This window comes from Emydura macquarii, unplaced genomic scaffold (genome assembly GCF_026122565.2).
Source record: "Emydura macquarii macquarii isolate MOO-44397 ecotype Brisbane River unplaced genomic scaffold, CSIRO-AGI_Emac_v2 contig_312, whole genome shotgun sequence".
In the NCBI taxonomy this organism is placed as follows: Eukaryota; Metazoa; Chordata; order Testudines; family Chelidae; genus Emydura; species Emydura macquarii.
The window spans coordinates 14,975,164-14,995,565 of NW_027130449.1; the positions used below are offsets into that span (position 1 = coordinate 14,975,164).

At 53.0% G+C, this 20,402-nt stretch overlaps 1 protein-coding gene across 2 annotated transcripts in view; it reads left to right on the top strand.

The window, feature by feature from the left end:
• Window positions 1–20,258, top strand: part of PHLDB1 (pleckstrin homology like domain family B member 1) — a 112,085-nt gene extending 91,827 nt beyond the window's left edge. For both annotated transcript variants that reach the window (XM_067566405.1, XM_067566414.1), the window contains exons 14-23: window positions 933–1,049; window positions 1,349–1,451; window positions 5,464–5,758; window positions 7,623–7,713; window positions 7,943–8,089; window positions 8,546–8,765; window positions 8,986–9,071; window positions 10,066–10,095; window positions 15,445–15,483; window positions 17,889–20,258. In XM_067566405.1, the coding sequence (XP_067422506.1) occupies window positions 933–1,049; window positions 1,349–1,451; window positions 5,464–5,758; window positions 7,623–7,713; window positions 7,943–8,089; window positions 8,546–8,765; window positions 8,986–9,071; window positions 10,066–10,095; window positions 15,445–15,483; window positions 17,889–18,029 (1,269 nt within the window). In that variant the 3' untranslated portion in view covers window positions 18,030–20,258. The remainder of the gene's footprint in view (window positions 1–932; window positions 1,050–1,348; window positions 1,452–5,463; window positions 5,759–7,622; window positions 7,714–7,942; window positions 8,090–8,545; window positions 8,766–8,985; window positions 9,072–10,065; window positions 10,096–15,444; window positions 15,484–17,888) is intronic.
• Window positions 20,259–20,402: the final 144 nt, after the last annotated feature.

Consider the following 20,402-nt stretch of genomic DNA (forward strand, 5'->3'; position numbering starts at 1 on the left):
AGGTCTGAGCCCTCAATCTGTACCTGTGGATGTGCCATTCCATCTTTGTGGAGATTGTGCTGGTGTTTGTAGCGAAGTGACTGATCTCAACCTTGTGAGCCCTGTGCTCACTCTCAATGAGTCTAGCTTACAGGAGCTCAGCTGGTGAGTCAAAAAGTTGCTTTTTCTCCTGGCTGGCGTAACAGACTCCATCCAGGGCCTTAAACCCCACTGGACTCCCGTCTCCTCACCAGGAGTAAAGGCTCTGCTATTGGAATAGATTGTAAGGCAGCCTAGAGGCCAATTTGCTCTCCGTTAGCTGTCTCAGCCCTTGAGAGCAAGTGGGGGGGTCAGAGACCCTGCACCTTGAATGAGATGTGATTTCACTGTGGCAAGGTCGCTTTTCTCACTTGAACAGTGGAAGTTCATTTTTAGAGGAGCAGGTGTTTGCTCAGAGAGGGCACGTTCCTGGGCCCTGGGTATTTTGTACCCTGTGCAGCGGTTGGCCAGCATAGGGCACCTTAAACAAGATGGAGCAAAGCACTGGAAAATGTCCTGTAGGGAAGGAGCCTGTTCTGAGGGACCTGGGCTGAAAGAGGGATGTAACAGAGGTTCGCATTAACTCTGCTGCTGTTAGCAAACTGGGCCCTGAGACAGCTGCTGTTTGCACATATTACCTATATGTTGGAAAGATGCAGATCCCTCAGGTAAATCCAGGCTGTCATCATCATCATCTCAGAATCCCATTTGATCCAGCAAACTCCTGTCGCTGTCCAGGCTCCTTTTCTCTCTCTCTGCCTCTTCAGGGGTCAGGGTGGTTCAAATGTGATGAGTCTCTGTTATGGGTGCTGATAGCTCTGGTAACCGTCAACCCTCCGTAGGCCTCAGCCAGCCCACAGGGCCCTGTGCCATGGCCTCCATCTGCCCTTAATCATGTGCGTGTTTGTGTTCAGGTCTATCGTGCTAAGATGGACAGCGATGCCGGCAGCACCCTCCCACGCACAAAGAGCGGGTCTGCATCATCCTCGCAGCTCAGTGTAGCCACGCTGAGACGGAGCTCCTCACCAAAGGTATGGGCCAGGGGGGCGCAGTGCCAGCTTCGTCACTCCCCAAAGAAGGGACTTGTTCCAGTCTATTGCCCTTGGGGAGTCGGGCACTGGGGCTCTTGGGCTGCAGGAAGGAGTTGGGGGAGACAGCCTGGAATCCTGGCTTGATGCCCTTTCACAGCAGATGGGTCTGTTAATATCTCCATCAGCCAGACTCTTTATCACTAAGACCCTTTACTGCAGCTTGAGCCTATGAGCCTGGGCCTGAGCATCCCAGGGGCACACCCCACAGGGGCTTTCTCATCCTTGTCATTCCCCCCCAGAGTTCCCTGCACTCACAGAATGGCACAGGTAGCCTCCCACGGAACCTGGCAGCCACGCTGCAGGACATCGAGACCAAACGCCAGCTGGCCCTGCAGCAGAAGGGTAAGTGCCTGCTCCAAGGATATCCCACAGGGAGTGGGATTCAACCTGCCCCAGGGACTCAGAAAGGAGATGCTCCTACCAGGAAACTCCGAACAGGGCTGGGTGGTTTCTTTGGGAGCTGGGGTTGCTCTGCCCCCTCACAGAATGGGTCCAGCCCTGCTTTTGCCCTGCACAAATATCCCTGTTCATTGTGCGTTACTGCTGGCTATGGTTCATTAGACATCCTGCCTGGGGAACTCTCAGTGCTAGAAGGAGAAACACCTACTTCCCAAGCTGACTGCAGACAGCCTCTTTGCCTGGAGGTTTCACTACTCTGCCCTCGTGAATGATGCAGGCCCAGCCCATGGCCCAGTCTGACTATGTGTCACAAACCTATGAGGCTCTGATGGCGCTCACAATCTGGCCAGGTGGTGGGAGGGTTGGCTTAAAGAGACACTGTCTCTTTGTGAGAATGGTCCTGGTTCTCTCACACCCAACCCTGGGTTGGAATTACCAGAAACGCAGCAAGTATCCAGCCCAGGTTGGAGGAATCCAAATCCACTGGGGAAAGAAGGTCCGGCCTCACCCACTCTGAGGCTGAGGTGACCCTATGGTTTCTCCTCGTGCGGTGCCTGTCTCCCAAGTGCTGGGGCATCAGTAACTGTTTGTGTCAGGTGGGAGGAATGAGAACACCTGGGCACCACAGTTCAAATGGAATAACTGTCTAGGTTGCTATAAGCCCCTCGAACGCCAAGGGGTATGTCAGGCTGCTGCCTTGTGCCACTGGCTTTGGGGGTGTGGAGCAGTAGCCAGAGCCCATCTGCAGAAGGCTGAAGGGCTGAATCGACCCAACTGGGATTTGAACCCATTTCCTGGAAGTCAAGATGTCTTAGCTCATGCTTAGCCCCTGAGGGCATCCCCTGCAGCCATAAGCATGCCCATCATGAGATGGTCTCTGCCAGTGGGGGAGAGGAAATAGGGGCATAAAGATACACATCAGGCCTTTTTACCATCCTGTGACTAGGGATGTAAAAGGTTAACCATTTAAATGGTAATCAGCTGTTTAAACGTTTTAAACAGTTGATTACAGTTTAAACTGGGGGGGGGGGAGCAACTGGGCTCAGCTCCCCGTGAGTGGGGTGGGGGAGACGTGGGGGGGAGCAGAGCCCAGCTGCAACTACCCCGCTTTCTCGTGCTGGGCTCCGCACTTCCTCACAAGCAAGAGCTGCCCAGCTGCGTCTCCCCACTCTGCATTTAACTGTTTAAGCATTCTATTTTTAGAACATTTAAATGGATTTTTAATTAAACTAATTTTTACCTCCCTCCTTGTGACTAATATGTCAAGTCAGCTAGAATAGACCAGGAGGCTCATGGGAAGGGGAGAGGCCAGGAATCTCACAGGTGGGTGGAGGGATGTCCTCCATGCTCGCTGAGTTGTCACACACTGTTTTGCTGCACTTGAGCCGTGTTGGCCTGTCTGGCCACAAGCACTCAGCTCAGCTGGCGATTCCAAGCTCTGTCCATGCTGGGCCCAGAGTCTGTTCTTCAGCTCACACTCCAGTCTGGCTGTTGCTAGCAGTTGCCATGACTTGTGTGCACAAAGCTGGCTTGCCGGAGAGCCCAGTTAGGCCGATAGTACAGTTCGTCTGGCAGGATTCTTGGAGGAAGAACTCCTGCCAGCCCAGCAGTGCCCCCAGCAGATTTAAACTGGCGACATGGCTGCACTCCTTCTGACCCATGTCAGATATATTCATTGACAAGGCAATAGCATGATCCTGCAACACAGTGAGAAGTGGCAGGACCCATTTGCCCATGGTAACCATCCTGGGCTGCCATTTCCTCCAGCATGGCAGATCTGACAATGTAGATGAGACCAAAACCTCAGCTAATCCTGGGCAAGGGCACTCTCCCAGCAGCAGCCCTGGGGAGCAGGCAATGCTTAGAGCCCATCGTGCAGGAGAGGAAGAAGCCAGGATTCTGCCAGGTTTGATTTGGCTCTGAAACGGACGTTGTGGCTCTTATGATCTCTTGCTTTTCCCCTCTCTCCCCTGCTTCCCCTCACCCCCAACTCCATATGATGGTGCCTCTCCAGCTGATATGCTCCTAGCAGAGCCCTTGCAGCCAGGCATTGTGTCAGGTTGAGACGCAATGGTTGGACTCCTAGATCAGCCCCTGAGGCAGCTGTGTGGTTCAGGAAGGCACCTGATACCATCTGAATAGACCCAACCCCAAGGGGTCTGTGAGTCTGTGCTTGCAGCGCCTAACAAACTGGCCAGATGCTTCTGGGATATCTTCCCTCAGAAGCATCCACACCCCACCTATATGGATCGTCCCTAGCTGTGTCCCAAAGGGGACATCTGCAGTCTGCCCTTGGGAACCAGCTTGTTCTCCCCTGGCATTAGGGGCTGGTGCTGACTGAGGTGAATGGCTTGCTCCTGACAGCCCAGGTTTCCCCCTGCATTGGAGATCTCAGGCTAGAGAGAAGCCCAGAGCATTTTGTCTCCCCCACACCTACCCACAGGCCAAGTCAGCCAACACCTTTCCTGCTTCAGTCAAATGAGCTCTGCAGGCCCCTACTGCCTCCTTTTCCATTGCAGCAGCATCTCCAGTGACAGCAGCTCAGTCTGCTCCTTTCGGTGCCTGTGCTGTGCTTGTCTCCCACATTTGCTCCTGCCATGCAAAATGCCACTGGCTGGGGCTCTTTCAGTAACCTGCTGCCTAGTCCTTTTGCCTCCCCGCATCCCCTTCTCTCCCTGCCGCACCCCCCAGAGCCGAGCCAAGCATGCAGATGGTTGTATGTGTTTGGCAAACCTAGTATCAGGCTGCCCTGTGTATGAATGCTTTTCCCAGCACGGCCAGACTGATGCACGTGCGCTCCTCTTTGCTGCCTCCGCTCTGAGTGTCTGAGGGGATGGGATGGGGGCCAAGGGAAGTTAGCGGCCCTGCTGGAATGGTCCATGGATCTGGCTATGTGCATCTTTGGGGGAGGCATGGAGGAGTGCGGGCAGCAGATCTGAATGGGTCTGGAAAAGATGAAGAGCAGCTTGCCAAGCTGCAGTGGGAGCTTCCAGAACATCCACCAAGTGATCCAAAATCACAGCATGGGAGCGGTGTGCGTTGTCAGTGGCCAGCGTCGTCCATGCCGCTGGGTCAGACCTGCGTGGTTCCTGTCTCACTGCCAGCTCCCAGATAGGGGGTGAGCACTGGGTAAAATAGCCATGCCATTGGGCTGCTGAGCTGCACAGTGGTGGCAATGGCTCCAACCCCCTCAGGATGAGTGACTTTCCAGGGAAGCCATGGTTCCTTGACTGCTGCACGGCAGCGACGTGCATCCTGCCCAGAGACCAGGCTTATCCTGGTGCTCTCACGTGCACAGCTTCTCATGTGCACAGCAGGGAATTCCCTTTCCTCTCAGGTGCAGTCACAGTTACAGTTCAGATCCACATTCATCTTTCCCACTCACTCCACATTCCACAGTGCTTCACCGGGGCTGCTGTAGGACCTGTAAAGGGATTTGGGCCCTGGGCAAGGAACGTCTCCGAAGACTTCTCTGAAGACTGAGCTGCCTTTCCTTTGGCTGGAGAGGCAGATGTGAGGAGACAGACACATTTGCACTGGGAAATAGACAGGCATGCACTCCTGCACAGTGCTTAGGAGGGGGGAACTCACACTCGGATGGATGTCACAGGAGATTCTCTGCTCACCATCATTAATGCTGTGACCTAGATGTGGACCTAGATGTGGACACTTAGACAGATGGGTGCATGCTCATATTTCCAGTCACGTTCTAAGTGGACTTAGCCTAAAACAGCTGGATGCACTGGGCAATTCAGACTTGTGCCTTCCTGGCCAAAGATGGCCCAGTGGTGGAAGCCCTGTGTGAGTCATGAGCCCCAGGCTGTCATGTGCTGGGTACATAGTGTAAACTACTGGAAGGCTGCCTGCTGGTGCCCAAGCCCTGGCTACAGTAGCCGGCCAGGCCCCTGCTTACCCCTGGTGATCTGCCCTTTGTTCTTCTTCCTTCGGGGTGCAGGGCAGCAGGTGATTGAGGAGCAGAAGCGGCGCCTGGCGGAACTGAAACAGAAAGCAGCAGCTGAGGCGCAGTCCCAGTGGGAAGCCCTGCATGGGCAGCCTCACTACCCCCCTTCTTCCTACCCTCTGCTCATGCATCACTCCATTCTCCATCATCATCCTCCCCACGGCATTGGGCACCGGGCCGAGGACATGGACCACGCCTATGACACACTCAGCCTGGAGAGCTCAGACAGCATGGAAACCAGTATCTCCACTGGTGGCAACTCAGCCTGCTCACCTGATAACATGTCCAGGTAATCCAGGTGCCTGTTCCAAGTGTCCACAGGCAGGGTAACACTTGCCCTCTGGGCACCCCACAGAGGGGAGGGGTGCACACGGGCTGGTCCCTGCCTTGACAACAGGCGATGTGGAGAGTCAGCCCCATTCAGGAGAAACATCAGCATGTTCCAGATGCCTGGCCTGCCCTTGAGGGGGGCAATGAGCTGGCTTGGGGATGAAAGCCTTTTACCACCAGGGCTGTTAGGCCGGAAAAGAGCAAAGCATGTCCAGTGGCCCCTGCATGAGGTGAACTTGGTGGGGCTCTGGGGACCTGAAGTATCTACTTGCTGAAGGTCTCTGATGGGTCCATACCCAGGGCAGCTAGCCCCTCCCAGCTCACACTGCCATGGCAACACTATTTTTACCGAACGTGCTGGAAGAGCTAGCACAGGTGCATCTACTCGAGCTGTGAATCACCGTCCCCAGCTCCAAGTGTAGACATACCTAAGTGGTGAGGGCAGGAGCCTGGTCACTGAGGGCTGGGAAGGACTGGGGGCAAAGACCCGGTCATTAAGGCTGGGGGGGAGTTGTAGGGGGGACAGGAGCCTAGTCCTGGTCGATAAATGCAGGGGCAAGGGGTCAGGTACCTAGGCATGGGAGGAAGGGAGGGCTGGTTTCTAAGTGCAGGGGCCTACAGAGTTTCACTGGTTTGACAGATGAGTCATTTGTGAGCATTTCTGACAACTCCATTGCAGCCACCTTCCATCATCCATCACACCCCCACCCAACTCCCCTGCTCTGAGACTCCCCAAACTCCTCAGCACTTGTCTCAGAATCTGTGGGCAGTAACAACCTCCTGAGCCGATGGTTGGGGGGCTGGATGAGCTTGGTAAAAGGGGATGTGGAGTTTGAGGCTGGCTTCCCTCGCTCTGTCCAACATTAAGCCTGACTAACAAGTCCTAAGCAAAGGATGTAGGGAAGCTACTGTGCTGGGCTCTGAACAGCAACCATGCAAGTTGGCTGTACTGGCTTGTGAATACTCCTTGGGAAGGAATCGAGAGCTCAGGCGTGTCAGTAAAATCAAAAGTTCTGCCTGTCTGGGGGTCCATCCTGGCTCTGTGTCTGCTCCACAGCAGGTGTTGGCAGGAAAACAAGCCTATAGACCTTGTTCATTCTCTCGATGTCTGATGTGAGGTGACTCTGTGGCAGATGCAGCATTTAGAGGCAGCTCTAGCTGTATGAGTGATGTTCGGCTGAGGCAGAGCAAAGGATGTGGCCCCATTTGATCCCCCAGGTTCCCCTCTACAATGAATTCCTGTCTGCAGACACATCCCAATAAAACTCATGGGTAGCCCCATGGCTTGAACCTATAGTCTTTGGCATCCCAGGTACAGGCCCCTCCCACTCAAGCAAAAGGAGAATTTCCATTGTTCCAGGGCCTATATATCCTCTAGTTTAGTGTGAGCCCACCGGAGCAGGGGTCCTGTCTTTCTTCAGTCACCACCACAATATGCTCACTGGATTCCAGATCAACAATCCCTGTGTGCGGGTGTCTCCTTAAGGGGGGGGGACAACACATGCTCCAAAGTTGTGCTTGTGGGTCTCTGACAGATACAGTGGCGCAGTGTTCAGCCTAAAACCTACAGCTTCTCCACAGAGTAGATACTGCTGCCAGCTCATCCCTGAGAGCTTTCTCTGGGAAAGATCATTCCCTCCCGGAGGTCTGGCTTACTCAGCCTTGGCTCTGCGCTCACAGGGAGCTGGGAGTTTGCTTGGCCCTGCTGCCTAACTGGTGCCCTGGGGTGGGCACGCATGGACACACTCCACCTGTGAGGAGCAGCCAGGCTTCTGGCCCAAAGCGGGAATTGCAGGCTGTGATGGTATGGCTTTGTCTTGCAGTGCCAGTGGGGTGGAGGCAGTGAAGATTGAGGAGATGGAGAAGATGCTAAAAGAGGCCCATGCAGAGAAATCCCGCCTGATGGAATCACGGGTGAGCAGTGTCTGTATGCCAATGCTAGGGAGCTACACTCAGGAGCACTCACCCTCTGTTTAGGGGGACAGGAGAAACTTGAGAAGAAAGGCGATCCAGCATCAAGGGCTGCCAGCCATCCACTGTCACATCCACAAGCCCTGTGTCATTGAGTAGTGCCTGTGGCAACTAGTGCTGGGCGCAAGGTCGGCAGGGCAGAGAGGGCTGATCCTGCCGTGTCCCTTGGCAGGAGCAGGAGATGGAGCTGCGGCGCCAGGCCCTGGAGGATGAGCGCAGGAGGCGGGAGCAGCTGGAGCGGAGGCTGCAGGACGAGACGACTCATCGGCAGAAGCTGATCGAGAAGGAGGTCAAGATGCGAGAGAAGCACTTCTCCCAGGTGAAGGGAGGGACGTTGAGCAAGGAGGGCAGAGCAGGAGAGGAGGGGCAGTCCTTTTCCCATCTGTCTCTGGTGTTAAGGAGGCTGCATGGTGCCTTTTCAGTCACACACCTAGCATTCGTGCAGTCATGGAAGATACCACCAGGCACGCAGTTCCTTTGGGTCTGATGTCTGCTCCCATTTTGGATGCAGTGACACATGAGGAAATTCTGGTATCCAGGGATAGTTGTTGGCAAATGGGAGCGTCTGGGGATGTGCGGGTGGGGTAGGGAAAAGGTCAGGGTCTCTTGTCCCCTATTGAGACTTAGGAGGGTGACACAGCTGGTAGCACAATTTTGGATGCTTGGCATGCCAAGGGGCCTGTATGGGCTAGGTGCTCAACTCTCCCTCTCCCTTTGCTCTCAAGGGCATGACTGCCTTTGGGGTGGCATTGACGAGGCTGCATTGCTTTTGCAGGCACGGCCCCTGACCAGATACCTCCCCATTCGCAAGGAGGATTTCGACTTGAAGACGCATATCGAATCCTCAGGCCACAGTGTGGACACCTGCTATCATGTCATCTTGACCGAGAAGATGTGCAAGGGGTACCTGGTCAAGATGGGTGGCAAGATCAAGTCCTGGAAGAAGCGTTGGTTCGTCTTCGACCGCATGAAACGCACAGTTTCCTACTATGTCGGTAAGAGCACTCCATTGCTGCCCCACGCTCCCCAGCCTTTACCATCCCAACCCTACTGCCACCAAGGGAGTATTTAACCCTCAGAAGGACTCATCACATCCATGTCACTGACAGGGTGTCTCAGGGTTGTCTCTCCTGCCAGCTTCCACCCTCTTGTCTTTCTGCCTCCTTCCTCATGGAGCCTGGTGCTGACGGGTCCTGGCCTTTCTCTCTCATACAGATAAACATGAGACGAAGCTCAAGGGAGTGATCTATTTCCAAGCCATCGAGGAGGTTTATTATGATCATCTCCGCAGTGCTGCTAAGGTGAAGCCTGGGCCCTGCCCTTGGTTTGGGCTGGGGGAGGCCATGGACTGTCTGGTTAATGCTGTCCAGGAAGGGGTGTGTGGGATACTTTTAAATGCAATGATGCAAGCACAGCCTTGAGGCACCAGGCTGCAAGCAGCAAGATTCTGGAGTAGCAGGGCCCCACCATGAAGCCCAATCACATCACAATGCCCAGCCCAGTGACAGACTGAAGCGGTGTTGTGTGTCATGGGCCCGTGGAGTCACAAAAGTCCCACAACCCCAGCATTGTCCCATTGTAATCAGCAGGGCCCAGGCCCTTGGCACCAGAAGATGTGCCTCTCTGGGCCAACTGGACAGTGCAGAACCTGTGCTATAGAGCCTCTCCCCGCCTCCAGTGGGTGGGATTAGTTACTGCCAAGGCTTCCTGGAGTCCAAACCAGGTTGTGGCGAGTGGACCAGCTGCCAGAAATTACCTTGGTTCTGCCCAGTGTCCAGGTCAGGCTCTCTCCGCCCAGGAGTCACTCTTCTGATTCTGCCAGTTCAATTGGCTTGGGGGTTGGGTGTGGCTGGGAAGGGGGCGTTATCTCTAGGCACACTGTGTGCTGAGTTGTCTAGTACAGCCTGCACCATCTCCCTCATACCCACAGGACGGGCTCCAGCAAGCCTGTCATAGCCCATCTTCCGGGAGTTACAAACCCAGCCTGTCAGGGGGGCGAGGGAGTTGTTACATGGCTGACAGACAGTTCGATGCCAGCACTTGGGCAACTGACATGTCTCCTGGGCGTGGCAGAATGTTGGCCCTCCAGGAATGATGATGGGGAGACAGACCAAACTGCAGCTTTTCCCCAGAGCAATACTCCCCACTGGAGACTTCTGCATGCACAGACCTGTCCACACAAATCCTGCTGCACAGACAGGGGCAAGCATAACAGTATCTGAACCCAGGGCAGGCCAAGTTCTTTGTCCATTTCTCTCTCCTTTTTCTCACTTCTGTTTCCTCCTTCCTATCCAGAAAGGATTTTTCAACCTCAGCTTAGCAAATGTACGTATCCCCGCCCTGTGGGCTCTGCTGTGTCAAGCACTAACCCCGCTCTCACAACGGGTTCCCATTAACCCTTTACTGCCAGGAGTGCCCTAACCCGCTTTGTGTTGATACTAACATCAGGACCTTCAGGCTGCCTGTCCTGGGACCAGGGGACTCATGGGTTCAGGTGCAGCCAGAACTGGCATCATTCCTTCAGAAAGCAGGGTGTGCTCAGTCTCCTGTATAACCCAACCACACCAGGATCCCACTTCCCACACTCCGATCCCCAAACTGCTCTTCCTGAGGGATGGATTGCCCATGGATTGATGGATTTATTGCCTTGGGGAAATAAAGTGACTGAAGCTACAAATGCCCTCGGAATCCCTGGGGAGTGAGGATGCAGGCTTAGCAAGGGTGAAGGACCATGCCCTTTCCGTCCCTGGAATCTTGCAGTAGCTAGATTGGCACTGATCAAGCTGCAAGGTCCCTGCCCCATAAGGTGTGCAAAAGCTGGTCCCTCTTGCCATAAACATGGCTGAACTCTGGGGCTGACAGTCACTGGATGAGCAAGGCGCAAACTCAAGATGTTTCAGTGTGTGTGACTTTCACCTAAGGGGAGGAATTTCTCAGTTAAAACCAAGGCTGTGAAAGCTGCTAGTGGCAGAGTGGTAAAGTAGGGCTGCAGTGTGCTCTCTGTGAAGCCCAAACACCACAGCTCTGCTGACTGGCTTTAAAATTAGTAACAAAGGTGGGGAAATAGCTACCAGTGAACTCCTCTGAATCCCAGCAGCCTTCAGTTGGCACCAAAGGAGGAATTTCCGCTGGAATCTGTTACAAGGAAACCAGGAAAACTGATCTAGGAGTATCTGGGAGCACGTGAGGGGGGCAGTAGTGTGAGCTAGCATGATTCTATCCGAAAACAGTGCAGCCTCCTGCAAGCACAGGAGAGCAGAACCAGCACGTGACCCCTGAAATGGGACCACGCTGCCACTGCTGGTGTGCTGGAGGGAGGGCAGTGCCACCCATCTGCCAGGGAAGCTGATGGAAAAGTCCTGTTGGCCTCTGCCAGTGCTGGAGAGTCCCATACGCTTCAAAAGGGGGCAACATCTCTTTACTTTGCACTGAGCTGTAACTCCATGCTGGCATCTTTCCAGCATACTCTTCCCTGGAGCTGTTATGGCTGCAGTGGGAATGTCTGGATGCCTTTGACAGACACCTCACACTGGTGAAGTGCAGCAGAGTTCAGATATTCAAGGGTGGGGTCACAGAAATGTCACATCCAAGCCTGAGGGACACCCAGACTCTTGGCCCTTGTAGCTCTGTGAAACACATACTCTCTGAAGTCCCAAGATTGAAATCTCAGCAGGGCTTGCTCCAGATCTTCATTTTATTGAGGCTGCCTTGAGTCCCATGCAGGTCACGACACTGAGGTGGGGGTGTCTTGGAAGAGATCTTAAAGCCCCAAAGGCCATTCCATTCTGCATGGATGTATACCTACAACCATCATGCCTGCAGCTTCTGCCTTCTTATCTCTTCCTCACTGCAGCGAGCAAGGGAGCTCAGGGCAGGGATGAACACAGAAGATAGCAAAGTCATGTCTAAGGAGAGCGTGGGGGCAGGGAGCTGAGTGGAAATGATCCAGAGGGATATGGGCATCCCCCCGCTCCTTAAGGAACCTGAACAGCATTTCCCCAGTTCAATAAGGAAGGCCTGGGGAGGTGGATGATAAGAGCTGCCTGCTGGAGGGGGGTGGGGGAGCCTGACGAAGAGAGTCAAACAGAGTTTGAACCGAGGGGTTCGCTCCACCCAGGCTGGGCTCTGAGCTATCCAGAATGGGTTGCGCTACAGGTCTCTGTGCTGCCCTGTACAGGAAATGTAGTATTCCAGTTCACTTACAAAGCCGACTGTTTCAACAATGCGGGGGGGGGGGGGTGTCAGTGCAAATGCTTGGTGAAGAACGTTAATCCCTGAAGAATGTATGAAATTCCAGCAGGGTTCTGCCTCAGGCGACCTCACTGAACCGGGCTCACGCTGCAGGCCCACAGGTCCAGCCTAAGAAGGTCGTTAAAAACCTGGACATTGACACCTAGCAACCAATGATCTCAAGAGGGTGTGGGAGGTGTGGGTTCGAGCCTTCCCTTTGTGTGGCCACAGAAGGCTGGTGTGGGGCTGGCAGAGTTGTTGTCTTTTTTGTCACGTGATGCTGTTCCACATGAATGAAATGTGGTTTGGGGCAAGCGTTGTCCCTAAGTTCCTGCGTAGCCTGGTGGTGAACCTGTGTCCTGCGGCTGTGGGGGCTGCCGGGTCGAGCCTACGTGGGTGCCTGTGCCTTCCTTTGCTCTTACCCGTTGAAGCCCTTCCACTTTAGTTAAAGGGGCTTTGGGCCAGGCCTAGTACTAGCCTCCCTCTCTAGTCCAGGGGTTAGGATACTCCCCTGGGTTGTTGGAAAGCCAGGTTCAAATCCCCAGTCTGCCTGTTCAGCAGGGGTTTGCACTGGGCTGTCCGGCCTCTGTGGTGACCGTCCTTTAGGGTGTTCCATCCTTGGGTGAGCCCCCTCTCTTTCTCAAGAGCCGTTGTCTTCTTGGGAAAGGGAGGGGGCTCTAACAAGGGCGGGCCACCCCTGACTCTCTCCTTGGAGGTGGAAGCCCCCAGCTCACGCCCCCTCAACGTCGAAGGGGAGTGCCCTGGGGTCTGCCACAGCCTAGGTGCCTATCCTGATCACAGCGGACGAGAGAGAGAGGGGGGTGTTTTGCGTAAAGCCGCCATAACTCTTTAGTAAAGAGCAGCAAGAGGGCCTGCGAAACGCCCCTTGCTCCAGTACGAGGGCTCCCATTTCACAGGCCAGACTGCCTCCCATGAGGCGACAGGGGGATTCGAACCAGGCTCAGCCACGCCCCAGGCAAGCGCTCTAACCCCTGGGGCATCCAGCGCTCTGCAAGACAGCCCGCTTCCGGTTAATATGTAGCGAAAGAGGAGCAGCGTCACAAGAAAAGACTCCAACGCCCACTCCAGGAACAAGATTTGAACCAGCACCTACCCCATCCGCAGGGCAGGCGCCAAACCACAGGACTAGAGAGGAACCTGAGTGGGCCCTGCTGCCCGGCTCCCACTTAGTGATGTCACGACATTGGCCCACCTTCAATAGGACACACGGAGGGAGCCAGCACGTGCGATGGTGGCCAGGGACCCCCTCAGGCGCCAGACTCATTTCGTGCAAGCTCGTTAGGCACCTGCTGGCATGGGCCACTGTGGGAAGACAGGCTATTGGGCCCATTGGTCTGACGCAGTATGGCAGTTATGTTCTTAACACACACACCCCCCCCCCCTCACCTCAGGAGTAGGGATATGAAGAGGGCACACCTATTGGCTGGTTAGTGCCCTAATCATTGGGTTATGGCCCACAGTGGTAGGTTGCTCCCTCAGTCTTGCCCGGTGAAGCTGCTCCACTTTAATTAGAGAGGTTTCAGCCCTGGAGTGCTGTGGCTCCATCGCTAGTTCAGTGCCTCAGGTGTGCTGTGATAGCTGTTAGTTTATATCCTTTTTGTGCCTGCTGGGGGGACAGTCTTGAAGTGGGCTTTGCTGCAGCCTGTGTGCGCGCAGTTATCACACAGCTATAATGATGGAATCCAGTGACCTGTGAGTCTGGCCCGTGAAGCTTTTCAACTTTAATTACCTGGTATTTGGTCTGAGGCACCCTGCACCTTTTTGTGGTGAAGAGTTTGTCTGTTTTGTGGGTGCTGTGGGTTCAAATGGTCTCTCTGCCTGTTACAGTTCCCTGAAGAGTGTCGCTCACTGCCCAGAAGCGTGTCCTGATCTCTCATATCTAGTGATGGGGAGTTCACTTGCTTTTGCCTGCAGAAGCTGGTCTACATTAACTCAATACTGTTTGGGCACAAAGAGAAGCACCCTGCCTTGGTGGTGCAGTAGTTTGGCCATATGCTTGGGTTGTGGCCAATGTGGGGGCCAAACCTGTGTTCACTGCTGCTCTCATGGGCTTTGGCCTGCCGTTAAATGCTGCCTTGATATATGGTGGGTCTCCCTCTTGCCTGTAGAAGCTGTTCTGCTTTAATCACGTGATTTGGGCCAGTCCCACAGCTACCCTCACTCTCTCGTCCAGTGGTTAGACTATTTATTTGGGCTGTGTAGATCTTGGTTCAACTCTCCAGTCTACCTGTTCAGCATGGAGTTCTGAGCTTCTTGGCAACCATCCATTGGGGTAGGACATCCTTGTTTGAAACCCCCCCTTTGCAGGAGGCTGTCAGTTTCTTGGGAAAGGGAGGGCACACAGATCACCCACCAGTGACTTTCCCTAGGAGGTGGGAGCCCCCAGTTAACACCCCTCAATAGAGAAGGGGAGTACCCTGAGGTCTGCCACAACCTGGGCCAGTTTCCTAGCCCCTGGGGCCGAAAAGGGGATTCCCGTATTTTGTGTGGCCCCATCTACTAGTTAATTAAAATAGCATGCACTGCTGTGGATAGTCTGCAGTTGAGTTAAAAGGGGTCAATCCTCAGGTGCCAGATCTCCTCCCCCTTCAGAGCCCTCGGCTGGGATTTGAACCAGGGTCACTTACACCCATAGCATAGAGGGCCTTGCAAACAAGCATTGGCCCAGTTAATATGTAGTTAAAGTGGCCCAGCTTCAAAAGGCTGAGGGAGCCCCACGTGAGAATACCTCCCCATCCAGCATGCAGGCCATTCACTTGTGAGCAGGGCACAACTCCCCTCTGCACCCCACAAAAGGGATTTGACCATTCAACTCATGAATCATGGGCAGGTACCCAAAGCACAGGACTACAGCTGGATTCAGAAGATGAGCCTGGCCCAATTACTATTTAATTATTGAATAAAGCTGGACCAGCTTCAACAGGAAAGACTGAGGGAGTCCCTCATCAGCCTACCTTGCAGTCTGGCACTTTGGCCAGTCACTTGAGAGGTAGGAGAGTTCAACTCCCATCTCACCCTGCAGAAAAGGATTTGAATGAGAAATTCACCTATGCAGGGGGTGGGGGGCAGCAAATATCCACATCCAGTGGACTCCAGAGGGCTTCATATGAATGCTCTGGCCCAATTACTATTGAACGAAGGTGGACCAGCTTCAACAATAAGATTAAGGGAGCGCCCACATCAGCATAGCTCCTAGTCTGGCATTCAGGCCCTTCACTTAAGAGGCAAGAGCAACATTCCAATCTGAACCCCTTTGCCTAACAGAGTGCATTCTAATGGCGCAAACCACCTTGCTGAATGCTTTCTGGGCTGCATAACTAATGGGGGCAGGAGGGGATGGGAGGTCAGTCAGTGCCCCGCATGCTCCCCTGAGAGCAAGCTTACAGGACTGTTCTAATAGCATTTGTCTTCATTTTCTTCTAGCACCTAGCAGATATTCTCCCCATTCACTTCCGAAGAGAGGTTTGTCTCATGGCACTTGTGTCTGCTTCTTACTTTTTTCTCGTTTTGGAGGGTGGCGTGACTTTGCCTGGCTGGTTTGCTCCCCAGCCTGTTTGTAGTGGTTTGTGTGCTTGCTTGTTTTTAACAGAAATGCAGAGTCTTGGTCAGCCTACCAGCCTCTAAGTTCCCAGCACGAGTCCCTTAGGCCTAGAAACACACTCCTCAGTGGGCTCTATTTCTGAATTCACTTTGTGTTTCTGGATCTGCAGCCTAAAGCTCCTTCCCTCTGGCTCCATGCCTCTCCATCTCTCTGCAGTGGGGGTGGGTAGGTGTTGCTTTAGAAGAGTGACTGGGGCTGGACTGTCACCCACATCCTATGCCATAGTGCTTTGGGCCTGAGCCTGCTCCCACCGAGGAACAGGAAGTTTTCCCTTCAACTTTGATGGGAGCATCAGCAGGTACTGTGAAAATATAGTGACGAAGGTAAGAGCATCCCTCCCATTTACCAGAGGATCTGAGGCAGCCAAGAGACCAAAGTGCTGGTTGGAACCACTCATTGCCTGTGAGAGGGCTGGGGTGAATTTTAACTTCAGCTGCTGGACTCTGCTTTAGAGAGGGGATGGGGAATGGGAGGTATCACCACCCCCACCTTTGACCTCTGTGGACCAGATCCAGCAAAACACTTTGTATCTGTCTCCTATTGACTCCAGGACAGCTGAGCCCCCCCCCCCCGAAGCTTCAAGATTAGGATGCTTTAACAGTCCATCTCTGCACACACCCATCTTGTCAATGATCATTCCCAAATGGCAGCATCTTGGGAGGAGCTGAGGGCTGGTTAGATGTCCTTTCAGCAGTAGTATGCTGAGCAAGGGCAGTGGCTTCAGCCTATCAGATCAAGGTGGAGAGGTTTTATGCAAGTTTCCATGATCAGAAGCTGCCCTCCCCACACAAGCATTAGCTTTGGCTCTAAGCAGCCTCTGCAACAAGTTGAGAGGTGATAGAACTTCAACTGAAACATCCCCATTCAGCTCGAGGGCTGCGTTCAATGGATATGGCTGTTTTTAGCTTTCAGCTGCCAATTTCAGTCGGTACCAAGTGTAAACCCTGCTGCCTATCCAGCATGAGAGAGGTGCCTGGGGGCATTTGTATCCTAGGCCAGGGGCCTAATGGTAGCACACCTCTGCTTGTGCACAGAGGTCAGGCCGACAGTTCCTCTCCGGCCTTGGCATGGGTCATGGCCCTCTTTGGCTGGGGGTTGGTCTAGGTGTGCCCACTGGTCTGATTCTAGGAGCCCCACCTTGCCCAAGTGAGGGAGTGGGGCAGCAGATGGTTTACACCTTCCCAAGGAAGCTGTTAAGTATCAGATGGGAAGTCAAGTCCCACAGTTGATCTGACTTAGTTATGGCCAGGTTTCCACTGGAAGAGCCAGGAGTCCTGGCTCCATTCAGCACGGCACACTGGCTTTCACAGATTGGCTGGTTGTTAGAGGCAGTAGCACAACCTTTTATCTTATGTAAGCTCTGTCCTCCAAAAACTTGGTGTCGCTACTACTGTTCTGAAGAGGATACAGGAATGACAACTCCATAAAATAGCTCCAGCTTTCGGGATCTCTCCATGTGCTGGGAGGTCTCTCTCCTGTTGAAGCCATTGCTGTGTCTGCCAATCTCAAGTGCCCGGATTTCCATCACCTCTGACTTGAAGGGGGAGATAAAGTCTAGGTAGTTCTAAGCCTCTGCCTCGTTCTTCAAGCCAAATCCTGCTGGCGTTCGGCAAAGCTTTCACTGACTTCAGTGAGACTAGGATTTGGTCTAGAGGCAGAAGCCCACTCAGTGTCTAGTGTATCCCTAACACCAGGGCCTGCCCCAGGAGTGAAGCGTATCAGAGGGTGAAGAGCGTTAGGCAGCTGTCTTCCTCTCTCCACGACTGGAGTTGGGCCCTTGGGCTGGGCAGCAGCATCATAGCTAGCTGTACAGGCTTGAGCCTCAGCCTGGCCTTGTTCAGGCAGTACATTCAGCTTGGGTCCTGCTCGCTGTTATGCAGAAGTTAAAGCCCACAGCACCATTCCATTAAGTGGATGCTTTGCCTGGTTCTGTACTGGTATCCCAGCTTTCTGTAGCACACAGGGCATTGGCACAAAGATAGACAAAGAACAAATGTACATTCCTGTGCACATCTTGCCTCACTGGAATCCATTTACCAAAGGACCTGCACCTGCTCAGCACGGGACTGAATCTCCTCCCTGGCTCCCCTCTCCGCACTCCTCCTCCCCCCCAGCCTCTGCTGAAGCACAGGGTGTAGTGGGTAAAGTCCTCAACAGCCCTTAAGCTGCTGCTGGTGTGAGGGGAATGGGTCTTATCACTGGGGAAGAGCTGACACTCTAGTCACTGGAGAATAAGCACCCCCGTCTCTCTCCCTTGCCTCTGCAGAGTCCCAACCCAGCTCTTACCTTCTGCGTCAAGACCCACGATCGCCTCTATTACATGGTGGCACCATCAGCTGAGGCTATGAGAATCTGGATGGATGTCATTGTGACTGGAGCAGAGGGCTACACTCAGTTCATGAATTGATGGGGACCAGGAGGACTGAAGGTGGAACAGTCCCAGCTCTGCCTTCTCTTCCTCTTCCAGCTCACACAATTCCAGATGGATTTGCCTTTGACAATGCCAAGATGACCTGGAGCACCTACCAGCTGGATCCAGCATGCAGCCATTTCCATTCGCTCCCAGGGGGTTCAGCCAGCAGCACGAAGATCTTGAATCCAGGGGAGCCCCCTTTGGTACAGATGTTGGCTGTTTCAAGCCCTTTGGGCCCTGCTTGGTTAAACCTCCCTACTGGTTGTAGGGGCCTGGTTCCAGGCCCAGCACTCTTGCTATCTCACCTTTTTCCCAAGAGAGCTTTGGGAAGTTATTTGAATAAATGTGGGGTTGAGGTTTTTCCAGTGGGGAGGGTGTTAAATAGGAAATATCAGAACTGTAAAGCCATGATTTTTTGTTACAAAACGTTATTTTTTCATATTGCAGCCATTTCTCATGGAATTGCTGTTGTGTTTCCCCTTCTGCCTGCACCAAATGCCCTGCGCTGTCTATTACACACTGTGTGTGAGAATAGAGCGAAGGCACACGTGTCTAGCTGGGGCACAGGAGTGGTACCATTGTGCTCTCACTGAACAGAGGTGATGAGGAAGGATGGCACAGAGGCCTAGCCAAGAGTTGGGGGTTTTTTGTTATATATTGAACAGACTTGTTTTTATCTTTTAATGGAAACATATCAATGGGCTGAAAGGTACAAAGCACAAGATCTGCCAAAGACCATCCCACCACTTCCAGTGCAAAGTAGGCCTGAAGCTGTTGGATTAAGGAACTAAGCTAATTGCTGCCACTTTTTTAAAATGGAGATTGTTGGGCATCACCATGACAACTGCATCACAGACTCACCTGGAGCATTCTCCCAATACCTGTGACCAGACCCCAATTTGCTCCACTGTCTACTTGACTTGTTTCCTTTTCTTGTGCCATTCTCACCAGCACCAGGGCTGCTGCAGGTGCCAATACATGCACCATGGCAGGCCTGTCAGATTTACTGCTGCCTGTAACAGGGAGGGGTCTGTGTCAGGCACACATCTTTGCTCTCCTGTGCCTTGACCACCTCCGAGGGTCTGTACACATCAGCACAGGCAAGGTGCCTGATTGGAGGGTTCTGATGGATTATGGTGTGGTGTAAAGCTGGAAGTAACTATGCCTGGTGTGCACATGCTGTGGTATGAGTGGGGAATATTTTTTTCTGCCATGGCTGCTGATCTCCCTTATGCACCGGGCATTGAGGTATAGCATAACAGAAGCAGTGGCTTGTTCTTCCTGACACTGTGTGCTTTAAAAGTGCCTCCCCAAAAGAGACGCCAGGAGGGCAAGGCAAGAAGAATACAGGGAGCCCAGTCCTTAAATCTGTCTGCACATGCCTCATAGGAGTGTCAGAGCCTAAATGCACATCTAAAAGCCTGATGGTGTGAGGTGCTGAGCATCCTCAAAGTCCCAGAGAGATGAGGGTGTGCAGCCCCATGCAGCACTAGGTCCACACTATCCAAGCTTGAAGCTACTCCACATGTAGAAGTGGCAGTGACAGCACTGGATGCTTTACTGAGTGGCTAAAGAATTGGGCCCCTTGCCATCTTGTGCCCCTTTAAAATGGCTAACTTTACCTACCCACATTTGCACAATCCAGCACATAGCTGAGTTCCTTGAAAGAACAAGACTATTTAAATCCCACCTGCTTTTATAACCTTGAAATCCTTATTTTCTAAATCTCTTTTTGTAACCCTAGGTATCTGAATTCCTACAAATGCCGCTGCTGTTAGGCCTACCTCTCCTTTTGTCCAGTTTGTACCTCCTACGCTCGGGGCAGGCAGCAGCCAATCCAGCCTTTTTTTTTTTTTTAGTAGCTGTAGGCAGATTGCAAACAATAAAGCCTTTTGAGTAACAGACTTGAGGTTGTTTCCCCTTCCCCTGCTCTTGACCACAGCCAGCTGTGCTTGGAAGACACCTGCCTTTAAAGGGCTCTGCCCTGCCCCCATGGAATTTAGAATGGTGACAGCCTCAGAAGCTGATCAGACAAAAGAAATAATTCAACAAACTACAAGTTAAACTATTTACACATTTTTCTGAATGAGAGGGAGATGGAAGGGTGGCACAGAGGCACCTTGGGGAGAAATGAGGGATAAACGGATCTTTTGGTGTGCAATGAGCTGAGCCCACATCAACTGTAGAGTATGACCCTCTTATTAATTACATTTTTTAAAAGTTTGTATTATTTTGTAACTTGGTCATCTTTCATTCCATTCCAATTCAGACTTAAAAAAACCCTTCAAAATTGTGAAATTTCCTGCCAACTGGAAATGCTAATTTCTGACTAGTTCTAGCTGCGTCTTAGCATATAGGTAATGGGGT